Source organism: Mirounga angustirostris, unplaced genomic scaffold (assembly GCF_029215605.1).
Source record: "Mirounga angustirostris isolate CCGP_5_RB_7025 unplaced genomic scaffold, mMirAng1.0.hap1 SCAF_4, whole genome shotgun sequence".
NCBI lineage: Eukaryota > Metazoa > Chordata > Mammalia > Carnivora > Phocidae > Mirounga > Mirounga angustirostris.
Genome location: NW_026991712.1, coordinates 90,650,824 through 90,675,815, shown reverse-complemented (window position 1 = coordinate 90,675,815; position 24,992 = coordinate 90,650,824). Strand labels below are relative to the sequence as shown.

General features: G+C 39.1%; 1 protein-coding gene across 1 annotated transcript in view; it reads right to left on the bottom strand.

The window, feature by feature from the left end:
- The window catches only part of WARS2 (tryptophanyl tRNA synthetase 2, mitochondrial), a 96,084-nt gene that overhangs the window by 16,367 nt on the left and 54,725 nt on the right, over nucleotides 1–24,992 (bottom strand). Inside the window, exons 3-4 of the mRNA XM_045896843.3 lie at nucleotides 5,353–5,433; nucleotides 1,287–1,372 (exon numbers count right to left, since the gene is read on the bottom strand). Of these exons, the coding sequence (XP_045752799.1) occupies nucleotides 1,287–1,372; nucleotides 5,353–5,433 (167 nt within the window). The remainder of the gene's footprint in view (nucleotides 1–1,286; nucleotides 1,373–5,352; nucleotides 5,434–24,992) is intronic.

Below are 24,992 nucleotides of genomic sequence, written 5' to 3'. Positions count from 1 at the left end.
GTTACTTACTATAAGTAATAAATGCTGTTAGGAATCCAGCATTCAAATTAATACAACAAACAACACACAATCCTTACATACATGTTTTAATCAGAGTTCAAGATAGCCTGCACGTATTAAAGGACATTCCTGATTTGTGAAGCTAAGCAGCTATTCTTCTAGCTGTTTTCATCATAATGGCACAAGGGCTCTGGGGTCATACTACAAGGTGCATATACTGTCATCTCCATGCTATTATCGTATTTACATGCAAAGAATTCTAGTTTTCCTAGGGAAGAATCACTTTTGCAGGGTCAAGACTTTAGGGGAAAAACCGATTGACAGTTCCTCCTTGTCCTCAGAAGCAGGGCTTGGCTATGCGTGCACGCTGATTGGGAAGCTTTATCTCTAGAAGGCCAAATGGGGGGCCAGGGAGGTGATGTGGGGATGGCAGGCAAGGACTGGGAGAGGGATGGGGTCAGAAGTACAGAGAGGGCAGGCCTCACCATCCTCTGGTTATAGGGTTTGAGGCCTGTAAAGGACAGCATTGACTGACTAGAGGGATTACAGGTCCAAGAAAAGTAGGGTACCCTACAGCATGTTGAAAAACTTGCTCTCAACAGCTGATCCAATACAGTAGCCACCAGACACAGGTGGCTATTTCCATTTAAATTACTAAAATTAAATAAAATTTAAAATTCAGTTCTTCTGTCAACATGTCCTGTGGCTAGCAGCTAAGGTCTTGGAAAGCACAGATTCATTTCCATAATTGCAGGCAAATTCTATTACACAGCATTGCTTTAGAATCTAGATTATACGAGAAATCAACACTGAAAACTCTTGAAGCTCAATTATTACCAGGGAAGTATATATTACATAGTGGTTAAGAGCACAACAACCCTGTACCCAAACTTTCTACGCTCAAATCCTGGGTCCAAGCTTTGCTAGCTACATGACTTTGGGCAAGGGACTAAGCACTCCATGCCTTAATTTCCTCACCTATAAAATGGGGATGATAGTCATGCAACTTTCACAAGGTGGTTGTGAAGATTAACTGGGTGAATGTCTGCCAGGCACTTATAACAGTTTCCAACACATAGTAAGTGCTGTGTAAGTGTTAGCCTTGTTACTAGTTTCACAGTAAAACATAACTTCTATCATGTTGTACCTATTACTGGGAAGAGAGGCACACTGATTCGCACAATCCTTTCCATATCCCCCTTCCCCGTGAGCCAAATCTTCCTGGGATAGGCTCAAACACTCTCTTGTCAGTATGCCTAAGACCAGGGGTGCACTCTGTTCCTTACTTGTACAACAGGATGTCGGCTGCCTGGAGCACCGGGTACGTGAGCAGGCCCACGGTCCCGCCATGCTTCTGCGTGGCAATCTTCACCTGTCCAGTGAAAAGAAAGGAGGCAAAGAAATCAGACGTGAACCTAATGATACCGCTAAATTAAGCAATCTTTAAAGCAAGCCAAGGGTAGTCTGAAGCTACTGTACTACCATTATATCTCAGTTCCTTTTAGCAACACTAAAAGCCAGGGGGCTGCCTTGGCTCCCTGCTGCAGGCTCAGGCAGGAATAAGGCAAATCCGCTTCACCACAGCCCCCATATTGGATCCCGCACTGCCACTATTTCGGGTGCATTTAATTAAAGCCAGGGGAGAAGAGTCTCTAGGTTCCAAATCAGATAAACTCCATTATTAATTAATTTGACAAGTTAACATCAAAAGCCATATTGTTATATCCGCGGAAACTTCCCAGAAAGTCCCCCACTGTGCTACTGACAAAAAATAATGTAATGGCGCCCCCAAATCACACTTAAAAAACCAAAACACCAAAAGTCACGGCATTTAAAAAATGAAACGAAGAGAAATTTTAATCGAACCAATTATGAACCTGTCTTGACCTGTAGGTACTGACAACAGAGGGATAAAGCGATTCCAGTGAACAGGACAAGCCGTAGAGGCTAAAATATTTCCTTAATGGGGAAGCTGATAGTAACACCAGAGGTGATACTAGAAGGATTTAATTAATGGATGCCAACTATAAGCTACGAGTATGTACCCACTCAACAGAAGCCCCTCATGATGCCAATTCCCTGCTACAGCTGAGCATTGCTAACAGGTACTTCGGCTCTCTGGGTAGAACTACCAACTGGGGAAGACTGTGTGATGTTTACTGGTCATTGCTTCCAAGGCCTAAGCCTATCATCTCTTGTAAAATGATAAATGGTGATTTTGGTGTGTAGATATTATTCATTTAGTTAATATGAATCACCTCCCTGAGGCCTGATTATTTCTAAATGAACTGAATTGAATATATAAACTTGCATGATTCTGAGGACCAAGTTCATGGGCTCCTAGCTCGGGCTGCCCCAGCCAACACACCCTTTGAGTCTGGCTCTGAAAAGCATCAGCTTCTCTCTTTATCCATCTTAATGTCAATGTTCCATCATTTAGGTATAAATTTAACTCTTCTGGTTACTTCAAGTAGTTTCTGGCTTCTAGCAACGAATGCTAAAGGAAATTTAGAAGTTTGAATATATAATTCCTTCAGCACATCTCTTTATTGCAGTGTCCATGATAAAGCCCAGTTTGCAACGATCGCAGGATAAAGATAATAAAAGTTTAATTTGGCAATGAGCAAATGGGAAAAGAACTCAATTTTTAAAAATTGCTACTGCATTAGATTTATAGTCTTTTTTTTTCTCCCCCACCCCCCTCTTCTCTAGAACCTTCAGTTTGTTTTTCAGAGTCCATCATCTCTCATGGTTCGTCTCCCCCTCCAATTTCCCCCGCTTCATTCTTCCCCTCCTGCTATCTTCTTCTTTTTTTTCTAAACATATAATGTATTATTTGTTTCAGAGGTACAGATCTGAGATTCAACAGTCTTACACAATTCACAGCACTCACCATAGCACATACCCTCTGCAATGTCTATTACCCAGCCACCCCATCCCTCCCACCCCAACTCCCACTCCAGCAACCTTCAGTTTGTTTCCTGAGATTAAGAATTCCTCATATCAGTGAGGTCATATGATACATGTCTTTCTGTTTGACTTATTTCGCTCAGCATAATACCCTCCAGCTCCATCCACGTCGTTGCAAATGGCAAGATTTCATTCCTTTTGATGGCTACATAATATTCCATTGTGTGTGTGTGTGTGTGTGTATATCTATATCTATATCTATATCTATATATATATATATACCACTTCTTCTTTATCCATTCATCTGTCGATGGACATCTTGGCTCTTTCCACAATTTGGCTATTGTGGACATTGCTGCCATAAACATCGGGGTGCATGTACCCCTTTGGATCCCTACATTTGTATCTTTGGGGTAAATATCCAGTAGTGCAATTGTGGGATCGTATGGTAGTTCTATTTTCAACTTTTTGAGGAACCTCCATACTGTTTTCCAGAGTGGCTACACCAGCTTGCATTCCCACCAACAGTGTAGGAGGGTTCCCAGAGATTTATAGTCTTTTTATATTAGAATACTGGGTCTTGAAATTACAAAGGAAGAGGGGAGATGTGGAGAGCATTAATATTTATTGAGTGCCTATTATGTGCCCCAGATGCCTCCCATCTGTGTTACCCCCTATGGAATCCTGACCCCACCTTTCTACCCTACTATTCCCCCCAGTCAAAACCAAGCTAGGTGCTCTTAGATCCTCCTCAAGTACTGGGACCCCTCCCTCTGATCACTTTTCACACTTCTTGACTGCTTGTGCAACTGTCTCTGCCCAAAGAGACTACAAGCCTCATGAAAGTGGGTGCGTCCGTCTGTCCTGTTGACTGCTGTACCTCCAGCCCCTCGTGTGGTATGAGAGTTGCAGAAGGCACCGCCAGTATTTGCTAAGGAAGGAATGACCTGAGAAGGCAGTAACATGCTCTAGGATAAGGCTGGCATTTGAAATCCACGTTTTTTCCCACAAATAAAATATCACAGTGGGTGCCTGGTGGCTCAGTCAGTTGAGCGACCCACTCCTGGTTTCAGCTCAGGTCATGATCTCAGGATGTGAGATGGAGCCCTGCTTTGCCTCTGTGCTCAGTGGGGAGTCTGCTTCTCTGTCTCTCCAGTCCCTCTGCCCCTCCCCTGCTCACACTCTTTCTCTCTCTCTAAAAAAAATAAATAGTCCTTTAAAAAAAAAAAAAAATCACAGCCTGGTGGGAAGGCTTCTCCAGAATATAGGTTTCCCCTGCTACCTGAAACTTCTCATTTTGCCACTTTGCTTTTCCGAAAGACATGTATTAGTGCCTGCTTTCAGTAACTGAAAGAAACCAGAAGAGGATTTTCGCCTTTATGAAATGGTACTTGTTTCTTGGCTCTGCTCCATTTTGGTTTATGAACGGTTTCATTGGGATGCTCTAGTTTTGAATAGTGGGGGAAACCTGAGTTAGTGCATTCTCTAGTCATGTGTTATCAGTAGGTCCTCAGACACGATTTTAAAGTGGGAACATTTCCCATTAAATTAGTATTCAGTTCTGAAAAGGATCTCAGTATTCAACTTAGAGTATTTTGATAAAATGAGAAAGTCTTGGCTGAAACCAAAATATGGTAGAGAACATTACAAAATTTTGTTTCTAATCCCTGGCAGGTAATGATTCTGCAGCATTACCACTTAACCTCTTATTTCGGCACGGTCACTTTAGAAGCTCTGTTTCTCTCTGCGACGGATCTGGAGGTTTCTGAACCAGCTTTTGAAGAAACCAACGGCCCTAAAAATATGCTGGAAAGAAGCTTGAAACTGAAATTTAGTGTTGACGCACTTGGGGGCTACCTACCCTCAGGTTATCCAATTGCAAAAATAAATGGAAATGAAGTACTATGAATTATCCAATTTATCTTTCTCAGTTGAACTTCCTAGAAAAAGTACAACCTCAATTTTGCTGTGGGTTTGAACTGTTGCCTGGACTCAACTTGTTTAAATGTTAAATAAAATACGTTGTTCCTTCTCCGCACACTGAAAACATTCCAGACTTACTGCTGGCTAATTACATGGCGATGGCAGGCAACTTTGGGGTCCAGTAATCCAGAAATTGCAATTGTTTGTTAATTATAATGTGGTAGGTCCAAAGTCATTACCAAATCTATCCAAAGATCACTCTGATTCGACCTACAGGTAAAATCAAACAGTTAATAATGTGGATATTTTTACCCTGTTTTTAAGTTGGAATCCTGGAGAACCCTCTTACTTTCCATTTAATAAGATGCTGTTCGGGCCACTAGTGAGTAACAGACCAGGGAGGCCACTAAACTCAGGATTCCCAGAGCAGAACACAAAAATAAACAGGGGAAGAAAAAAATAGTCATAGCGGGGACTTTGAACTCCTTTTTGTTTATTAATCAGATCACTGGCATTTACCTTCCACTGGTGTAAATGCTGTAACCGGGGTAATCTGACCATGCAGGTGAGCATCCAACTTAATTGTGTGTGTTCAGACACCTAAAGAAATAAAACAGGACATTAGTGAAGGCAGTCAATGGTTTCTTGCAAATAAGGCAAAACTAAACAGACAACAGGTATTACCTCAAGTGGCTGGAAATACCCCAAATCAAGGTAATTTAAAAAATGACAGGCAAAGGGGACTGATTCATAATGCATGGGATTTTAGATGAAGAAGAAAAATTTAAAACTACAATTATTCTAGTGCTGAAATCTTCTTCACAACATCCCTAGCAAGTGGCTGAGCAGACTCTGCTTCAACACCTTCAGGGAGAGGGTCTCATTGTGCCCTGAGGCATCTATTCCAGCTTTAAAAAGCTAAGGTAATTAACACACACACACACACACACATTCAAATCCTCTCTAAATAACGTCTAAATATATGAAAGCCACTCTAATACCTTACATGTATATAGTACAGAAAGGTACTGGCCTTAAAATTAATGATTGAATCTTTTAGACCTGCAGTAATTTCAAATTTAAGAATCACTTTATCATCCCAAAGGGTAGTGTTTTTTTTACAGTTTCAATTCTTCTCTTTCTTTTTTTCTTTCTTCCTCATCTCCCCCTCCTCTTCCTCCTCAACTTCTTCCTCCTCCTCCTTCTTCCTCTTCTTCTTTTTAAAAAAGAGGTTTAGTCAACAAGAAAATATAACCTTTTCTCAATTTGTTTTAACCAAATTTAATCAAGTAAGCAAACCTGGCAACAGATGGGATATTCTTGGGTCCAGGCCAGGTTCGAACTGATGACCTAGAACTTAAGGCCTATGTATCCGTTTCTGGACTCTGGGGATCCTGAGCCCTTCATCCATTGTGGCTTTTTTGTGTGTGTGTCCATATGATTTCCTTAAAACGCAGAGACTGTTGCCAACTCTGAAAAGTGGCCCCAAATGTGTTCTTTGTGGGTTTTGCAAAGGGAACAGAAAGGGATGGAGCCGAGTCAGCCCAGGCCTATTTTACTAGCAAGGAATCACCATCTGGTGTAAGATAATTTCTCATTTTTTTCCTTAAGTCGTGGAGAGAGAAGAGTTGTTTTTCACATGTTTGACAAGGAATTGTTTTTAAAATTTTGCAAGTTGCTGGGCTGAATCCGTCTTCTTTCTTCCAAGAGGCATTTGGGTTTCATTCAGAGCAGCGCTGTCCATACAAATTGCTAACTTGTGCTATAAACAAACAGCTATCAGACAAAAACAGTTACCCTGGATGGAAGCAAGAGGATTATGGTTGCTTCCAATCATCAAGCAAAACACATTCCCATTAGAACTAATAAAACAAGAGTTGTTTTTTTGGCATGAAGAAGTAGGAGAAATTTTTTTCTTCTTTACTGAATTAGGGAAAGGAATGAAAATACAGAAAACAACCATGCATATGTGGAAGGAGACAAGATGACTCCTTCCCTTCGACTCAGGCTTAAGTACTCAGTTTTGGTGATATGCAAGAAGCTACCATGATGTCTTCATGAAATCAAGTATTTTCCTCAGAGTAGCTTTTTATTTGAACATATAGAATGAAACTTATTTAATATTCTGTAGAGATCTTCCTGGTATTTCCAAATAAGGGGGCATAAAATTAATCTAAATTATTCTTATACAGAAAAAGGCAGGAAAAAGGCAAAGGCGATTTTCATAATCTATCATTAATAATTATATAAGAAGGGGGGGGCGCCTGGGTGGCTCAGTCATTAAGCGTCTGCCTTCGGCTCAGGTCATGATCCCAGAGTCCTGGGATCGAGCCCCGCATCGGGCTCCCTGCTCGGTGGGAAGCCTGCTTCTCCCTCTCCCACTCCCCCTGCTTGTGTTCCCTCTCTCGCTGTACCTCTCTTTGTCAAATAAATAAATAAAATCTTTAAAAAAAATAATAATTATATAAGAAGGGGTAGTATAGTTCAGGATTTGGCTCTCTTAATTTATCCATATTCATGACAACTGCTCAGAAAGGTTCAGATTTCTATCCGGGGAAAAGTGAAAATGGTACAGTAATTCTGACTACATGTTGCAAAACAAATAAAAATAACCATATGATCTGTTTTAGCCATGGGCGGGGGGAAAAAAAAACATGGAACACAGAAGGTGGCTTGTTGACCACCCACAAACAAGTCAGCAGTGACAGAAGATTCTGACTCCCTAACTGTACCAAGTAAAGACATACACATCCTTCAGCTGCAGGCAGCTTTGCCTGGTTGGTTCACTGCTGTCAAACAATCTGGCACACTGTGCTCAATAAATATTTACTGAATGTATGAACAATATCAAAGGCTGCAGGAAGAAAGGTAAGGACCAAAAAAGAACCCATTCGATTTAGCAACAGACATTTTTTTTAAAAAGATTTTATTTATTTATTTGAGAGAGAGAGCTCAAATGGGGGGGGGTGGAGGTGGGGAGGGACAGAGGAAGAGGGAGCAGCAGACTCCCCGCTGAGCAGGGAGCCTGATGCAGGGCTCAATCTCAGGACCCCAGGATCACAACCTGAGCTGAAGGCAGACACTTAACTGACTGAGCCACACCTAGGCGCCCCTAGCAACAGACTTATTGGTGATCCAGGCAAAGCAGAGTCAGGGGAGTGACTGGGAGAGAAGCTAAATTATAGAGGGGTGGGCTGAAGTGTGACAGGATACGAAGACAGATACACAAGAAGTAGAGCAGAGCATCTCAGAGCTCTGCCTTTGGAATGAGGCTGCCTGGATCTGACTGCTAACTCTGCCAGCTATGAGCTGGGTGACCCTGTAAAGCGGCTTCACGCTGTGCCCCAGTTTTCTCATTTATAACATGAAGTTAACAATAGTAACCACCTGTCAGTGCTTAGAACAGTACCTAGCCCACAGCAAGAACTCAATAAATGGTGGTTATTATTACAGATAACTTTTAGAAAGGTTTCTGTTTTAACTTCCTATTTTGAGATAATTGTAGATTCATGCATAGCTGTAAGAAATAATACAGTGCAACCCAATATACCTTCACCTAGTTTCCCCCAATGGCAACATCTTGCATAACTATACTATACTATATATCACATATATATACTATACTATATATATCTATACTATACTATACTATAATATCACAACCAGGAAATTGAATTGGATACAATCCATCTGCCCTAGTTAGATTTCACCAGTATTGCATGCATTCATTGTGTGGGTATATTTAGTTCCATGCAATTTTATCAAATATGTAAGATATTTCTTTTTTCAGGAAGGAGAGAGATGGGAATAGCTAGCATGGGTTAGAGAATAAAAAAAATTATTATTATTTTTTTAAGGTGGGATAGACCTACTTTCTATAAAATGTCTTCCACTGAAGCAGGGGGAGGGGAATTAAATACAGACGAGGATCTATCTTATGAGATAGGAGTGGAGAGCAGAAAGTTAGAGAACTTCACATCTAATTAGTTAGGTTTTGTTATCTCTGAAAATAGAGCAGATGGGTGAGTAGGAACAAATGGGATGAGAAATATACTCAATGGAATTGCTGGGTTTGATAGGACAGAACAAAAAATCTTCTGGAATGGAGTTATATAAGGCTTGATGTTTGGTGGATGCTTTTGTAAATGAAAGAGGAGAGTTGTTCAAAAAATATACTCTTGGGAAAGCACTGCTGTTCTTCAAGGGAGACTAAAATGTTCTGCATAAATCATAGGATTTTTCAAAAAAAATTTACAGGAAAAAAATTAAATCAGTTGATTGCATTTGATTTCCTTGAGTCAGTACAAAATCTTAACGGGATCCAAAAAGTACTAAACATAAAGCAAAAAATACTGATAAATAAAATTACATTGAATTTAATAACTTCTCTTTATCAAACACCAACATTTAAAGAAGAAAAAGGCAAGTCACAGAGTGGAAGGAAATATTTGTAAACCCATACAGAATATATTGGTATACAGGATATGTAAAGAATTCCTACAAATTGGGGTGCCTGGGGGGCTTAGTCGGTTAAGGGTCTGACTTTAGCTCAGGTCATGATCTTGGGGTCCTGGGATCGAGCCCAGCATTGAGTCCACGTGGAGCCCCTTGTCAGGCTCCGTACTCAGTGAGGAGTCTGCTTGTCCCTCCCCCTCTCCCCCTACACAGCTCATGCTCTCTTTCTCTCTCTCTCTCATAAATAAAATTTTTAAGGAAAAAAAAGAATTCCTACAAATTGATTAGAAAAAAGCAGATAACACTATGAAAATGGGCCAAATGCATTATGTTCAAATTAAAGTCATAATGTGATTCCACACATACTCAGCAGAATGATTAAAATGAAAAAGTCAAATAATACCAAGTATGGCAAGGATATTGAGTAAATATAATACTTACACATTACTGTGAGAATGTAAATTGGTATACCAACATTGAAAACTGACTGTATCCACAAACATTTAACATTCATATAACAAATGACCCAGGTGTTCCATTTCTAGGTATATATCTAACAAAAATGTACACATATATACAAAGATACATGTGCAAGAATGCATTGTAACAACTCTAAATTGTAAGCGATCCAAATGTCCACCCAAGTAGAATAGAAAATTGTGGCATATTCATACAATGGAATATTAGAGCAATGAGGATGAATGGACAATTGCATCCGACAATGTGAATGAATTTCATAAACATAATGTTGAGTGAAAGAAGCCAGACACAAAAAAGTATATACTAAATCAAATTATACCAAGTTTAAAAACAGGTTATCTTGGAGGAGGGATACTTAGTGACTGGAAAGGGGCATGAAGAACATTCTGGGTACAAGTTCACAGGTGTGTTCAGTTTGTGAAAACAGATAAAAGGCTAGTAAAATCTAACTATATTTGGTCTCGAATAAGATAAAAATTAAAATGTTTGGGGTGTTTAAAACAAGGTGGAGGGCCTTCTGGAAAGCAGAGTAACAAGCTCTGAAAATTGGCTCCTCCATAAAAGCAACGAGAACACTAGCAAAAATTGTCAAAGTCAATTTTTACAGAACTCTGGAAAATTAACCAAAGGCCTACAATAATGTGAAGGGTACTTATTTAAGAAAAACATCTGAATCTCAGTAGCAACAGCGTTTTGTGGCATTTTAACTCACCCTATTCCCATCATCCTTGCCCCATGTCTGTGGTAGCTATGAAAACCAGTAGCCTAGCAGCCACTGGAAAGAGAAGACTGGGTTTGGAGCTTCTCAAAAAGACCATTCTCATCCACAGAGAACTGTCACTACTTGAGCTGACAGCTCCATGGAAAAACCCCACTTGCAGGGCGTGTTGTTATCTGACCTCACTTAGAGCTCACTCAGTGGGAAAAACCCTATCCATAGGACATTTTCCAGAAATAATCAGCAGCAATGATTTAATATTGCAGCTGCCTGAGGTGCTGATACCAGGAGGGGAAGATCAGGGACTAGCCAAAAACTTAAAGAAATGATATGCCCATTGGGTGTTTTGGAAAAACCTGACATATTCATGGGCCATCTAAGAGGACACATACATGTCCAGGGCTATGCACATGTCCAGGACAGACCTGAGAAGACCCTGATCTTTCACCTCTGGCTCACCTTGAGGCCCTATGTAAACCCCTCAGCAAAGGGTCAAAAATATAGGATCAAGGGGCGCCTGGGTGGCTCAGTTGGTTAAGCATCTGCCTTTGGCTTAGGTCATGATCCCAGGGTCCTGGGATCGAGCCCCACATTGGGCTCCCTGTTCAGCAGGGGGGTCTGCTTCTCCCTCTCCCTCTGCCCCTCCTCCCTGCTTGTGATCTTTCTCTCTCTCTCAAATAAATAAAATCTAAAAAAAAAAAAATTAAAAAAAAATACAGGATCCAGGCATTTGGAAATGTCTGTTCAATTGTTACCTGAATACTAAGCTAACCCAACAGACCGCAGTGGCCAGACATGACAATGAAGACAGACTTTACATAATTGCTGCAGAAAAGTCACTAAACAGTCAGCAATGAGAAAAAGGAACGCTAAGTGTGTGCGGGGTTAGTGAATTCTAACAAACATTTAAAAAATAAATACCAATTCTTCCTAATCTCTTCCAGAAAATAAAAAAAAAAAAAAAAGGAGGGCATGTTTTCCTCCTCATTTTAAGAGGCCAGTATTACCTCGATATCAAAGCCAGGCAAAGGCATCACAACAAAAGACAACTACAGACCAATACCCTTTATGAACAGAGATGCAAAAATCCTTAACAAAATACTAATAAACCAAATGCAGTAACATATACAAAGAATTACACAACATGATCAAATGGGATTTATTCCAGAAATGCAAGCTTGGTTTAACAGCCAACTATCAGTCAGTATAATACTATAGTAATCGAACGATACACTATTAGTGGTATAAGGATAGAATATGTAGATCAACAGAATAGAACTGAGAGTCCAGAAATAAATCCATACATCTACAGTCAATCCATTTTCACCAAAGGTGCTAACACAGGTCAATGGAGGAAGGGTTAATCTTTCAACAAATGGTGGTGAAATAAGTGAATATCTACACGCACATATTTACATGCAGAAGAATGATGTTGGACCGGACCCCAACCTCTCACCATTTATAACAAGTTACTCAAAATGCATCACAGACATAAATAGCCAAAACTATAAAATGCTTACAAAAAAACAGAGGAGTAAATTTCCATGACCTTGGGTTAAGCAATGGTTTGTTAAATATGACACCAAAAGCACAAGCAATAAAAGAAAAAAAAACTGGACTTCATCAAAATGAAAAACTTTTGTGTTTCAAAGGACACCATCAAGAAAGTGAAAGTCAATACAAAATGGGAGAAGATACTTGCAAATCCTACATCTCATAAGGGAATTGTATCCTGAACATAAAAAAAAAACTTTTATAACTCAACAATTAAAGAGAAATAAAGCCAATTAAAAATGAGCAAAGGATTAGAAAAGACATTTCTCCAAAGAAGGTATACAAATAGCCAATAAGCCTATGAAAAGACTCAACATCATTAGTCATTAGGAAAATATAAATCAAAACCACATTGAGATCCCATTTCACACTCACCAGAATAGCTAAAATAAAAAAAGACAGACAATAACAAGTTTTGGGAAGGGAAGGGAGAACTTGGAATCCCTATACATTGGTGGTGAAACCCTCATACAAAGTGACATGGCCACTTTCAAAACAGTTTAGCAGTCCCTCAAAATGGTAAATACAGAGTTACCATATGACCCAGCAATTTTACTCCTGGTGTATACCAAGATAACTGAAAACATACAAAAAACATTACACAAATGTTCACGGTGGCATTATTCATAATAGCTAAAATCAGAAACAACCCAAGTGTCTGTTGACTGGAATGAACAAAATGTGGTATATCCATACAACAGAATACTATTTAACAATAAAAACGAATGAAGTACTGATAATACTAAAACATGGATAAACACTGAACACATGATACTAAATGAAAGAAGCCAATCACAAAAGAACAGATGCTATTTGATTCCATTTGTATGAAATGTTCAGAAAAGGCAAATCCACAGGGGACAAAGTAGATTAGTGCTTGCCAGGGAGCGGGTAGAGGGGGCAATGAACACAGGGTTTCTTTTTGGAGCGACGGAAGTGTTCTAAAATTGGTTGTGATGATTGATGGATGCACCACTCTGTGAAAATACTAAAAACCAGTAAATTTACACTTTAAATGAGTGAATTGTATGATGTATCTCAGTAAACAGTTTCAATAACTATCCCGGTGCAGTTCATCACAACTATCCCTTGAGGCATCCGCAATTAATTATCCTGTGGCTATAAAGGTACCATCGTTACAGGAATCCAGATTTTCTGATCTTTAGCATGATCTCTCTTTTTCTCCATATGGGAATACGTGGTCTTCAAGGCAAAGTCAACTCCAGATCTTTCAAAATGGTGAGTGGGGAGAATGGGTTCTCATCAATGAAGAAAGATAAAGATACGAGAGCTGCCACTTCCTTCTCATTTCAGCCCATCCCAGTCAGGGTTTCACCTCTACCACCCCACTACAACCACACACCACTGTTAGTAAGGGTAGTGGCTAGGATAAACCATTAACATTATATTGACATTAATTAATACATTAAAAATATTGTCTTAATACTGCAGACATCCAGGTTTTTGTCCTTGATTTCTTACTTCTATTCTTTTCTCCACTCACTCTTTCTGCAACTTCATCTCCTATCATGGCTTTAGATACAATCATGGTTTTAACTATAATCCGAATAACTGATGACTTTTAAATTTATAACTCCAGCCAGACCTCTTTGCTCAACTCCAGACTCATATATCTAACTATCTATTGAGCATCTTTACGTGGAGACCTAGTGGACACCTCAAACTCAATACCTCCAAAACTGAACTCTCATTCCTCCATCCTGAACCTGCTCTGTCCACGGTTGTCCTCTCTGTTGGTGGCAACTCCATCCTTGCAGTTACTTAGACAAAAACCTTGGAGACATTCACACACCTCTTTCTCTCTCACACTCCATGTCTAATCCATTTGCAAATCTTGTTAATTTTACCTTCAAAACATATTCAGAATCTTACCGCTTTTTACCATTTCCCCCAGTGTGCTGGCCCAGGTACCAACAACCCTCAGCTGGGCTACTGTAATAACTTGCTAACTAGGCTCCCTGCTTCCACTGACTTCTCATACAATCTATTCTCAACATAGTAGCAGAAGCAAGCCTTTAAAGATGTAGATCATCTGACTTCTCTGGTCAAAACCCTGCACTTCTCAGGGCACCTGGTGGCTCAGTCGTTAAGCGTCTGCCTTTGGCTCAGGTCATGGTCCCAGGGTCCTGGGATCGAGCCCCACATCAGGCTCCCTGCTCTTCCGGAAGCCTGATTCTCCCTCTCCCACTCCCCCTGCTTGTGTTCCCTCTCTCGCTGTTTCTCTCTCTCTGTCAAATAAATAAATAAAATCTTAAAAAAAAAAAAAAACAACCCAAGAAACAAACAAAAAAAACAACCCTGCACTTCTCATTTCCTCTGAGTAAAAGCCGAAGTCCTCCCAATGGCCTATCAGACCAGGCACTATCATCTCCTCCCATTCAACCCTGTAATGTCTGTGGTTCCAATCCTCCACCCCTCCCCCTTTGCTCCCTCTCCTCCAGCCATGCAGGTCTCTTTGTGTTCCCTGAACACACTAGCATGTTCCCACCTTAGGGGCTTTGCACTGGCTCTTTTCTGTGATTGGGATTCTCCTCCCCCAGATATCCACGTGGCTAACTCCTTCTCCTTGTCTTTGCTCAAATACCATCTTATTAAGACGGCTTACCCAGACCGCACTGTTTAAACATCTGTTTCCCTCAACGGCACTCCTAATATCCCTTAATTTTTTTTCTGTATAACCTATCACCTTCTAATATACCTTATGTTTGGCTAATTTATTATACTTATTATTTATATTGTGCACCCCAACAGAATGTAAGTACCATGGTGGCAAAGATTTTTTGTCTATTTCTTCACTGATACAACATGAGTACCTAGAAGAGTATCCAAGACAGAGAAAATGCTCAATAAATATTTGTTAAATGAATGCATGAATGAAATTAAAGATTTATTAATAGGGAAATGTCTAAATAAAGTGTGGCATATTTATATAATAGCATATTATACAATACATAAAAGAAACAAACTAGATTTATATGCATAAACATGAGATCACAAAAACACACTGTTGTATGAAAAAAGAAAATTGCTAAAAGGTACTCCAATATGGCATCACTTATACAATTTTTTAAAACCACACAAATAAAAATATTATATATTGTTCATGAAATTATACATGAAAACGGGTATCACAAACTGCCTACATTGATACATGCCGAATCCACGATTTTGGTTGCCTGGGGAGAGAGAAAAGGGATGCACAGAGGAGGGGTACAGGGAGTAGGCAAGGGGAAGGATTAAAGGGGCCTTCACCTTCATAATTATTTTTTATTATATTTATTTTAATATAAGAAAGTCAAGCAAATATGAAAAAATGTTAACAATATTCACCCTTGCTGTTGGAAACATGAATGTTTATTACATTGTTCTCTGTATTTTGCCGCATTTAAAATTTTTTTTCAAAAATATATAATTAACAAAAAGAGTATGGAATACCATGATTCCCAAAGCTATAGCTGCTAGATATCAATCAAACCCACTCAAGCAATGAGCTGGTTCAGTAAATACTGGATCAAATGTCTAAGATACCCTCAGTGCCCCTTACAATTTTACTATTTCCCATATAAACATTATCTTCCCAGGAATCAGGTCCTATAAATTTTGGTTAGAACATGTGGAAGACTATTCAGACTCACAAGTTCCCATTTATCATATCCTCTCGAAATGAGCAATTTCATGCTGAGTTATTTTTATTGGATGCTTATCATCCCCATGACAAATCCCCTTAAAAGAACCTTGTTTGGGGATCTGATCTTAATTAAAAGAATTATGTTATCAATAATAAACTCTCACCCACTCTCTTCTATTGTCAGTATTTATGTTTGCAATGAACAGCTCTATGTACACATTTGGATTGTTCTATACTTTTTCTTAGTCCAATACTTCCAAAGCTAAATAAATAGCTTCTATCAGCCTGCTGTTGAGTTAAAAGCCATCTAAATTCTATTGCTGATTGTGTATATGTGTATTTGTGTATGTATGTTTTTAAAAAATCTATTGCATTATATCAGTCAGCTATTTCTAAGCTATGCTGAGTAACAAATAACCCCAAATATAAATGGCTTACAGTAATGGTTTCTTTCTCATACACATTACATATTGGTAGCTGTAGGCTGGCTATAACTTTGCTTTATACACCTTCTCATTCCAAGACCCAAACTGAAGGAGTACTCCCTACCTGGAACATGCCATTCTTAGGATAGAGGAAAAGAGTAGCAGAGTTAGAACAAACATGGAATTGCTCTTAAACATTCTGCTTAGACATCATGTACAAAATGCCCACTCACTTTCAAGTGGCTAAATCAAGTCATATGGATGAGCCCAACATCAGTGGGGTAGGGAGAGACACTTCTCTTATAGGATGCACTCATAGTCACATGGTAATGGATGAGGACATATAATCCTCATACATGGGGCTTAGCAAACTACTGTGGCCTGTGGATTATTTTCATTCAGTCCAGGTTTTTTACATTTTTAAAGGGTAGTCAAATAAAAGAGAGAGAGAGAAGGAGAAGGCAAAAGAGGAAGAGTTAAAGGAGAAGAGGTAGTGGTGACGGAGACTGCATGTGGCCTGCAAAGCCTAAAATATTTACTATCTATGCCTTTCCACAAAAAGTTGGCTGATCCCTGTTCTTTCAGGAAATGAACACGAATAATTAAAACAATCACAATCTACCACAAGCAACTCCCAAAATTACCTACATTGAGGCAGGATAAGACAGCTACCTTGTACAGAATTTGATGGCAGACAGTTTATTTATTTTCAGTAAAATCTATTTTTTTAGTAAGCTTCTATTTTAAATTTCTATGTGGGTATATCTGAAAGCCCTGGGAATTTAGATCCAATAAAACAATGGAGAGTTTTTGGACTACATGAAAATTAAAACCTTTTTTTCATCAAGAACACAATCAAAGTGCAAAGGCAACCTACAAAACAGGAGAAAATAACTCCTACACCTCAACAAACAAACAAACAAACAATCTGATTTTAAAAATGGGTAAAGGACTTGAATAGACATTTCTCCAATGAAGATATTCAAATGGCCAACAAATATATTAAAAGATGCTCAACAACACTAATGATTACAGAAATGCAAATTAAAACCACAATGAGATGTCATCTCACATCCATTAGGATGGCTGCTATCAAAAACAAATCAAAAAAATACAGAAAATAACAAGTGTTGGAGAGACAGAGAAATTGGAACCCTTGTACACTGTTGGTAGGAATGCACAGTGGTCCACCTGCTATGGAAAACAGTAAGGTGGTCCTCAAAAAATTACAAATAGAATTACCATACGATCCAGCAAAAAAGAATTCAAATCAGGGTCTCAAAAGATATTTGTACACCCATATTCACCACAGCATTGTTCACAATAGCCAAAAGGTAGAAGCGACTGAAATGTCCTTTGACAGATAGATGGATAAACAAAATGTGGTATATACATATGATGGAATATTATTCAGCCTTAAAAACAAAAGCAATTCTGACACATGCTACAGCATAGATGAACCTTGAGGACATTATACTAAGTGAAATAAGCCAGTCACAAAAGACAAATACTATATGATTTTACTCATATGAATTACCTGGAGTAAACTCATAGAAACAGAGAGTAGAAAGGTGGTGGCCAGGGGCTTGGCGGGGGCGGGGGGGAGCGGGTATGGGAATGGGAAGTTGTTTAATGGGTATACAGCTTTAGTTTTCTTATTTTTTTAATTTTTATTTTTTAATTAACATATAATATATTATTTGTTTCAGGGGTACAGGTCTGTGATTCGTCAGTCTTACATGACACCCAGCGCTAACCACAACACATACAATGTCCATCACCCAGCCACCCTATCTCCCTCCAGCAACCTCCAGCAACCCTCAGTTGTTTCCTAAGATTAAGAGCCTCTTATGGTTTGTCTCCCTCTCTGGTTTCATCTTGTTTCATTTTTTCCTCTCTAGAGGGTATTATGTTAAGCGAAATAAGTCAATCAGAGAAAGACAATTATCACATGATCTCACAGATATGTGAAGTTTAAGAAACAAGACAGAGGATCACAAGGGAAGAGAGCTTTAGTTTTCTAAGATGAAAAGTTCTGGAGATTGGTTGCACAACAATGGGAATATATTTAGCACTTTTGAATGGTACACTTAAAAATGGTTAGGATGGTAAATTTTACATGATGTGTATTTTACCAGAATTTTTTTAAAGGCTATGTAAAGAAAAAAATATAGATGAAAACTATTTCTCAAGGTAGGAAAAAATGGCTAATTTTATGTTATGTGAATCTCACCTCAAATTATTTTAAAAAATCAGGTGGAGGTGCTGGTCAGAGGTAAAAAGGAAAGTTCTGGCCTCAGATATGTTAAAGTTGAGAGTTGGAAAAGATATCCAGATAGAGATGTCTAGAAGGTAGCTAGAAGTGCAAGTCTAGAATTAAGGAAAAAGGTCGGGGCTAGCAACAAAGGTCGGAAGAGAAAATGGCTGAAGGTTACGGAAGGAGGTAAGACTTCAGGAAGGTGGAATACATATATAGAGATTTTTATCTCAGGACAGAACTTCTGGGGAATTAAAGAAGAGGAGTCAATAAAGGAAACAAATGAACTCTCAATAGAAGTAGAAGAAAAACATGTTACTGCCGAATCATTGGAGTCAAGAGAAAACCCTAAAAGGAAGAAGTGGTCAATATATTAATACATCAGAGAAGTAACGATGTTTAAGAATTAAGAAAAGACTAAGCCCAGATAAGAGGTCACATGGCGCTTCACTAAAAACACAAACACTGAGCTGTGTTCTTAATCCTGTGATATAATACAAAGAAGTAGAAAATATGTTTGTAGAGGTGCCTGGCTTGCTCAGTCTATGGAGCCCATGCCTCTTGATCTCGGGGTTGTAAGTTCAAGTCCCACACTGGGTGTACAGGTTACTTAAAAATAAAATCTTAAAAGAAAAAAAGAAAATGCGTTTGTAACAGATGGGCTCTCGCTAGGTATTTTTTGTTTTGATTTGGATAAATAATGTTTAGACAAGGAAAGACATCAATTTCAAAACAAACAAAAATAATGAAAATCATTATAAGATGGTTTTTAAATTCTTTTTATTTTTTTTTTATTTTTGACAGAGAGTGTGTACAAGCAGGGGAAGAAGCAGGCAGAGGGAGAGGGAGAAGCAGGTTCCCTGCTGAGCAGGGAGCCCGATGCGGGGCTCGATCCCAGGACCCTGGGATCAGGACCAGAGCTGAAGGCAGACGCTTAAACGTCTGAGCCACCCAGATGCCCGATGGTTTTCAAATTCTTATTTTAAGCTCTTTTTAGTTCTTGACTAAAATTTCCTGATATTCTTGGCAGTTAAAATCCCTTCAATCTAATTCAAAGCACTGTCCTAAACAAACTGCTCTCTTTCATACTTTCCTTGGAGTGAGGTCAATGGTTACACTTGGTTTCACAGTGTTTCTGGCTGGTTTAAAGTCTATAACGTTTGGGGCGCCTGGGTGGCTCAGCCGTTAAGCGTCTACCTTCGGCTCAGGTCATGATCCCAGGGTGCTGGGATCGAGCCCCGCATCAGGCTCCCTGCTAGGCGGGAAGCCTGCTTCTCCCTCTCCCACTCCCCCTGCTTGTGTTCTGTCTCTTGCTGTGTCTCTCTCTGTCAAATAAATAAAATCTTAAAAAAATAAAAAATAAATAAAATAAAATCTATAACGTTTGAAGAAGCATAGGGAACATGCTATATCAACAAATCAAATAATTAGTTTACTTACCAAATTCGTGAGCAGTTTGCTTCTTGGTTTCACTGTGAATGGATGACTCAAAGATCATATGAAATTTTCATTCCATATCTATTTTGCCTGTGTCATTTTAAGTGTCTGAATGACAGCTACATTGAAATGTCTGTATGTAGTGTTCCTACACAATTCCATGGGCTCTCTCTTTTTTTCTACTTGATATAACAACTTATTTAAACATTTTTTAAAATATTAGATCAACTTTGGTGAGGCATAATTTACATACAGTAAGATGGACCTATTTAGCTGTTCAGTCCAATGAATTTTGACAAATCTACACACATGTGTAACCACACATGGTTACACATGTAACCACCATACCAATCAAGACACAGAACATTTCTGGGGCGCCTGGGTGGCTCAGTTGGTTAAGCGGCTGCTTTCGGCTCAGGTCATGATCCTGGAGTCCCTGGATCGAGTCCCGCATCGGGCTCCCTGCTCGGCGGGGAGCCTGCTTCTCCCTCTGACCCTCCCCCCTCTCATGTGCTCTGTCTCTCTCATTCTCTCTGTCTCAAATAAATAAATAAAATCTTTAAAAAAAAAAAGACACAGAACATTTCAATGTCCCCCAAAAGTTCCCTCATGCCCCTTTGCAGTCAATCCCACACCCCTGCTCCTGGAGACCACTGATCTGTTTTCTGTTATTATGGATTAATTCTGCCCGTTGTAGAATATCATATAAATGGAATTATATAATATGAACTCTTCTGTCCTTGGCTTCTATCAACATAATACTTCTGAGACTCCTCTGTGTTGTTACAAACTCCTTTTTCATTATTGAATAGTATTCCAGTGACTGAATATTCTATAATTGTTTATCTACTCACCAGTTGATGGATGTTTGGGTTTTTGTTTTTTGGTGTTTTTTTTTTTTTTGGCTATTATAACTAAAATACTATGAACATTTGTGTACAAGTCATTTTGTAGACAATGTCTTAATTTCTCATGGATAAATACCTAGGCCTGTTATTACTGGGTCATGTGGTAAGTATATGTTTAATTTTGTAAGAAATTGCCATTTTATACTCTTGCCAGCAATGAGAGTTCGAGCTGCTTCATATCCTTACCAAAACTTAGTATTGCCAGTATTTTTAATTTTAGTCATTCATGTGGGTGAAATGGTTTATCCCTATGGTTTTATTTTGCATTTCTCTGATGACCATGATGTTGAACTTTTCATGTGCTTACTTCTTCATTTGTGAATGTCTGTTCAAATACAGTGACCAATTACAACATCAGGCGTCTTATTACATTATCAGGATAAGAGTTCTATATACATTTGGACACAAAGCTTTGTCAGATGTTATGTGTTACACATATTTTCTCTTTATGGCTCACCTTTTCATTTTCTTAATGGTGTCTTTTAAAAAACAGAAGCTTTATCTTTTCATGAAGTCAAATGTATCAACATTTTCTTTTAAGTTAAATGCTTTTTGGGTACTTTCTGAGAAATCTTTGCCTACCCTCAAGGTCTGGAAGATCTTCCCCCATGAATTCCTCTAGAAGTTTTATAGTTTTCACTTTTACATTTAGATCTATGGTAGTTTTCAGTTGATTTGTTATGAATGGTGTGAGGGAAGAGCCAAGGTTCATTCCCTCCCCCCATATAGATATCCAGTTGGATACCTAACACCATTCGCTGAGAAGACGATCCTTCCCCCACTGTAATGGTTTGACACTTTTGTTGAAAACATTTGGCTTCTGGATGTGGGTATACTTCTGGATTCCTTATTCCTTTCCACTGATCTATTAGTTTGTTCTTATATCAAGACCACACCCTCTTGATTACTGTAGCTTGACAGTAAGTCTTGAAGAAAGGTGGTCTAAGTCCTCCAACTGTGTTTTCTTTTTCAAAATTGTTTTGGGTATTTTAAGTACTCTCTGTATTGCCATATGCATTTCAGATTCAATTTGTCAGTGTCTACAACATTTTAATTGGGATTGTAACGAATCTGTGGATCAAACTGGAGGAAACTGACATATTAACAATATTGAATTTCCTATCCAAGAACAAGCCTTCCACCTATGGTAATGGCTGAGTAGCTCTGTATTAATCTGCTAGGGCTGCCATAACGAGTGGGTGGCTTAAGCAACAGAAATTTATTGTCTCGCAATTTTGGAGGCTAGAAGTCTGAACTCAGGGTGCCAGGGGGGTCAGGTTCTGGTGAGAACTCTTTTCCTGGTGTGCAGACAACTGCCTTTCCACTGTGTGCTCACATGGTAGACAAGGAGTAATGTCTCTCTTCCTCTTCTATTGGTGGGAATGTAAATTAGATACCAATTTGGAGAGCAATCTGGCAATATCCAGTAAGGCTGATGATGTACATGTCACATATCCTTATGACTCCACTTCAGGTATGTATAGCTAGAAAAGTCTTTCACGTGTCCACAAAAACCATATACAAGTATGCTCACTATAGTATTGTTTACAATAACAAAAAATCGGAGAAAAGAATCTAAATATTCTTTGCTGAGAAAATGGATAAACTGTGATAGAGCCAGACAATGGAATACTGTAGAGCAGTCAAAATGAACAAATCTCAGCCAAGTAATGCTGAACACAAAAATACAGATGTGGGAAGCTATGTGCATGACACCACTTATATAAAGTTTTAAAACATGCAAAATTAATAATATGGACTGTTACAGCCAAATCCTATGCAATAAAAATATAAACATATACATTGGAGGGGTGCCTGGGTGGCTCAGTCAGTTAAGTGTCACATTTCAGCTCAGGTCATGATCTCATGGTCCCGGGATCAAGCCCTGTGTCCAGCTCCACACTCAGCGAGAAGTCTGCTAGTCTCTCTGCCCCTCCACCCCCACCCCCCACTCTTGCACTCTCTCTCTCTCTAATAAATAAATAAAACCTTTTAAAAAAATAAACACATACATTGGAATGATGAGTATCAAATTCAATACTGTGGTTACCTCTGGGGAGGCAGCAAGTGGAAATTCGGAAAGAAATACATGAGGACCTTGGTTGTATAATGATTTTCCTAACTTCTCTTTATTATTTCTACCATGGGCCATTCAGATCCTTTGTCTCTCTTGAGAAACTGGAGGAAATGCCAATTTTACAAATTGATTCCTCAAGTCCATTAATCCATGCAGACATTTGTTTGCGTCCTTTCTTCACAATTTTTTAAATTTATTTTTTAAGTAATCTCTACACCCAATGTGGGGCTCAAACTCACAAACCTGAGATCAAGAGGCCCATGCTCTACCGACTGAGCCAGCCAGGGGCCCCTTCTTCCTTTCTATTATGAGTTGTATGTTGCACCTGTTGTTGGTAGCCTAGCAACTTTGAAAGTCCAACAAATACAAATCTGTACTCAAAGAGGCTTCCAAAATTACTAGGATAAGTGAAAACATGATACTGTCCATCCAAGTTTAGGTACTGCTGGTCTCACATCTCTAAGATATGGGACATGGGTCAGGTACAACTTTTGTTTGTATACAGTGAGCCAGGATTCATGTGAGAGCTTGCTTATTATTTATTATTAGCCATTATTATCATTATTACCATTGATTTGAGTTTCCTGGAAAACAAAACATAACTCTAACTAGAGAATGAAGCCACCTTCCAAGGCTGCGGATTCCATTCTCCTCCCTCAACTCTTCTGCAGACTGTTCTGGATGCTCTGTAACATGATGTCTGCTGGTCAAAACTGTCCTTTTCTCTTAGCCTTGGCACAAAGCCAGCGCCCAAAGCTACGAACTCCAGCTTCTATCTTCCATCTGCACGGTGATTAGTTCACAAGGAAAGTAACAACTAAAGAAGTGGAGATGTGCACCTCAGAGACAGCTGTGGGAATCAGATTGGATATGCACTCAGGCCTGCTGGAAATAAAAGACCATTGACTTTGGCATTGGGATGGAAACCTCTGCCAAACACACACACAGGCAGGCGCGCACTCTAGCTCTCTCTTTCTCAATCACCCTCTCTCTCTCTCTCTCTCTCCCTCTCAAACACACACACACACACACACACACACACACACGTGCGCACACACACACCTTTCAGAGGAGAGGCTCTGTAAAATTCCCCACATATGGCAAACATATTTTAGGGGAAGCACCATGACTAGAGGCCAGTGGGAGAGAAAGAAAAAGAAAATAATGAGAAAAATCTTCAATAAGTCTAAATTGTTTCAGTCAGACTGCTGAGAAAGAATGCAAAGGATTGGAGATGAAAATCATTGGTAAAATAAGCATTATAACACAGCTGAATTCTTTCCCTACTTCAAATGATTGCTAGAACTTACTCCCCAGTACAACAATAGCACCTGGGGGAACTAGTTTTTATATTTAGCTCCAAGTACTTTGCTTAACACAATGGATACACATGAAAAGAGCACATTATATAATATAAAAAAATAGTTTTCTCTAACTCACAATTTCAAAAATTCTGAATTTTACTTGTAAATAAGTATGGGGGGGGCATGGAATGCAGGTGTATCTAATTTTAGCTGGCATTGGCTCACAACACTTTAAGTATAATTGTTTTCTGACTTCCTATCCTCTCGGTTACATATTTAATGATCAATTAAATGCTAACGTGCATCACAAAACTCCCAGAAGAAAGGAACTAACAAAAAACCATGTTAAAATGTAGACAACTGATCTCTAAGCTATCCACTTTATAAGAACTGATTTATCATATTTTCTCAAAATAAAACCAGAACCACCCCCCAACTCTTGCTTTAAAGAGTTATTAGTAAAAGTTAATCAGATCATCTGAACAAAAATAACCTGATGACTAAAAAGTGATGGAGTGGAAACAACACTGGCCTGATGTTCTCATTTCTCAGGGGCGTCATTCTTTTTTTAATTTTTAAATTTTAATTCTAGTATAGTTACATTAGTTTCAGGTGTACAATATAGCGATTAAACACATACAACACCCAGTGCCCATCACAACAAGGGTCCTCCTTAATCCCCATCACCTGTTTCACCCATCCCCCTACGGTCCTCCCCTCTGGTAACCATCAGTGTGTTCTCTAGAGTTAAGAGTCTGTTTCTTGGAGACACCTGCGTGGCTCAGCCAGTTATGCGTCTGCCTTCTGCTCAGGTCGTGATCCCAGGGTCCTGAGATCGAGCCCCGCATCGGGCTCCCTGCTCAGCAGGGAAACCTGCTTCTCCCTCTGCCTGCCA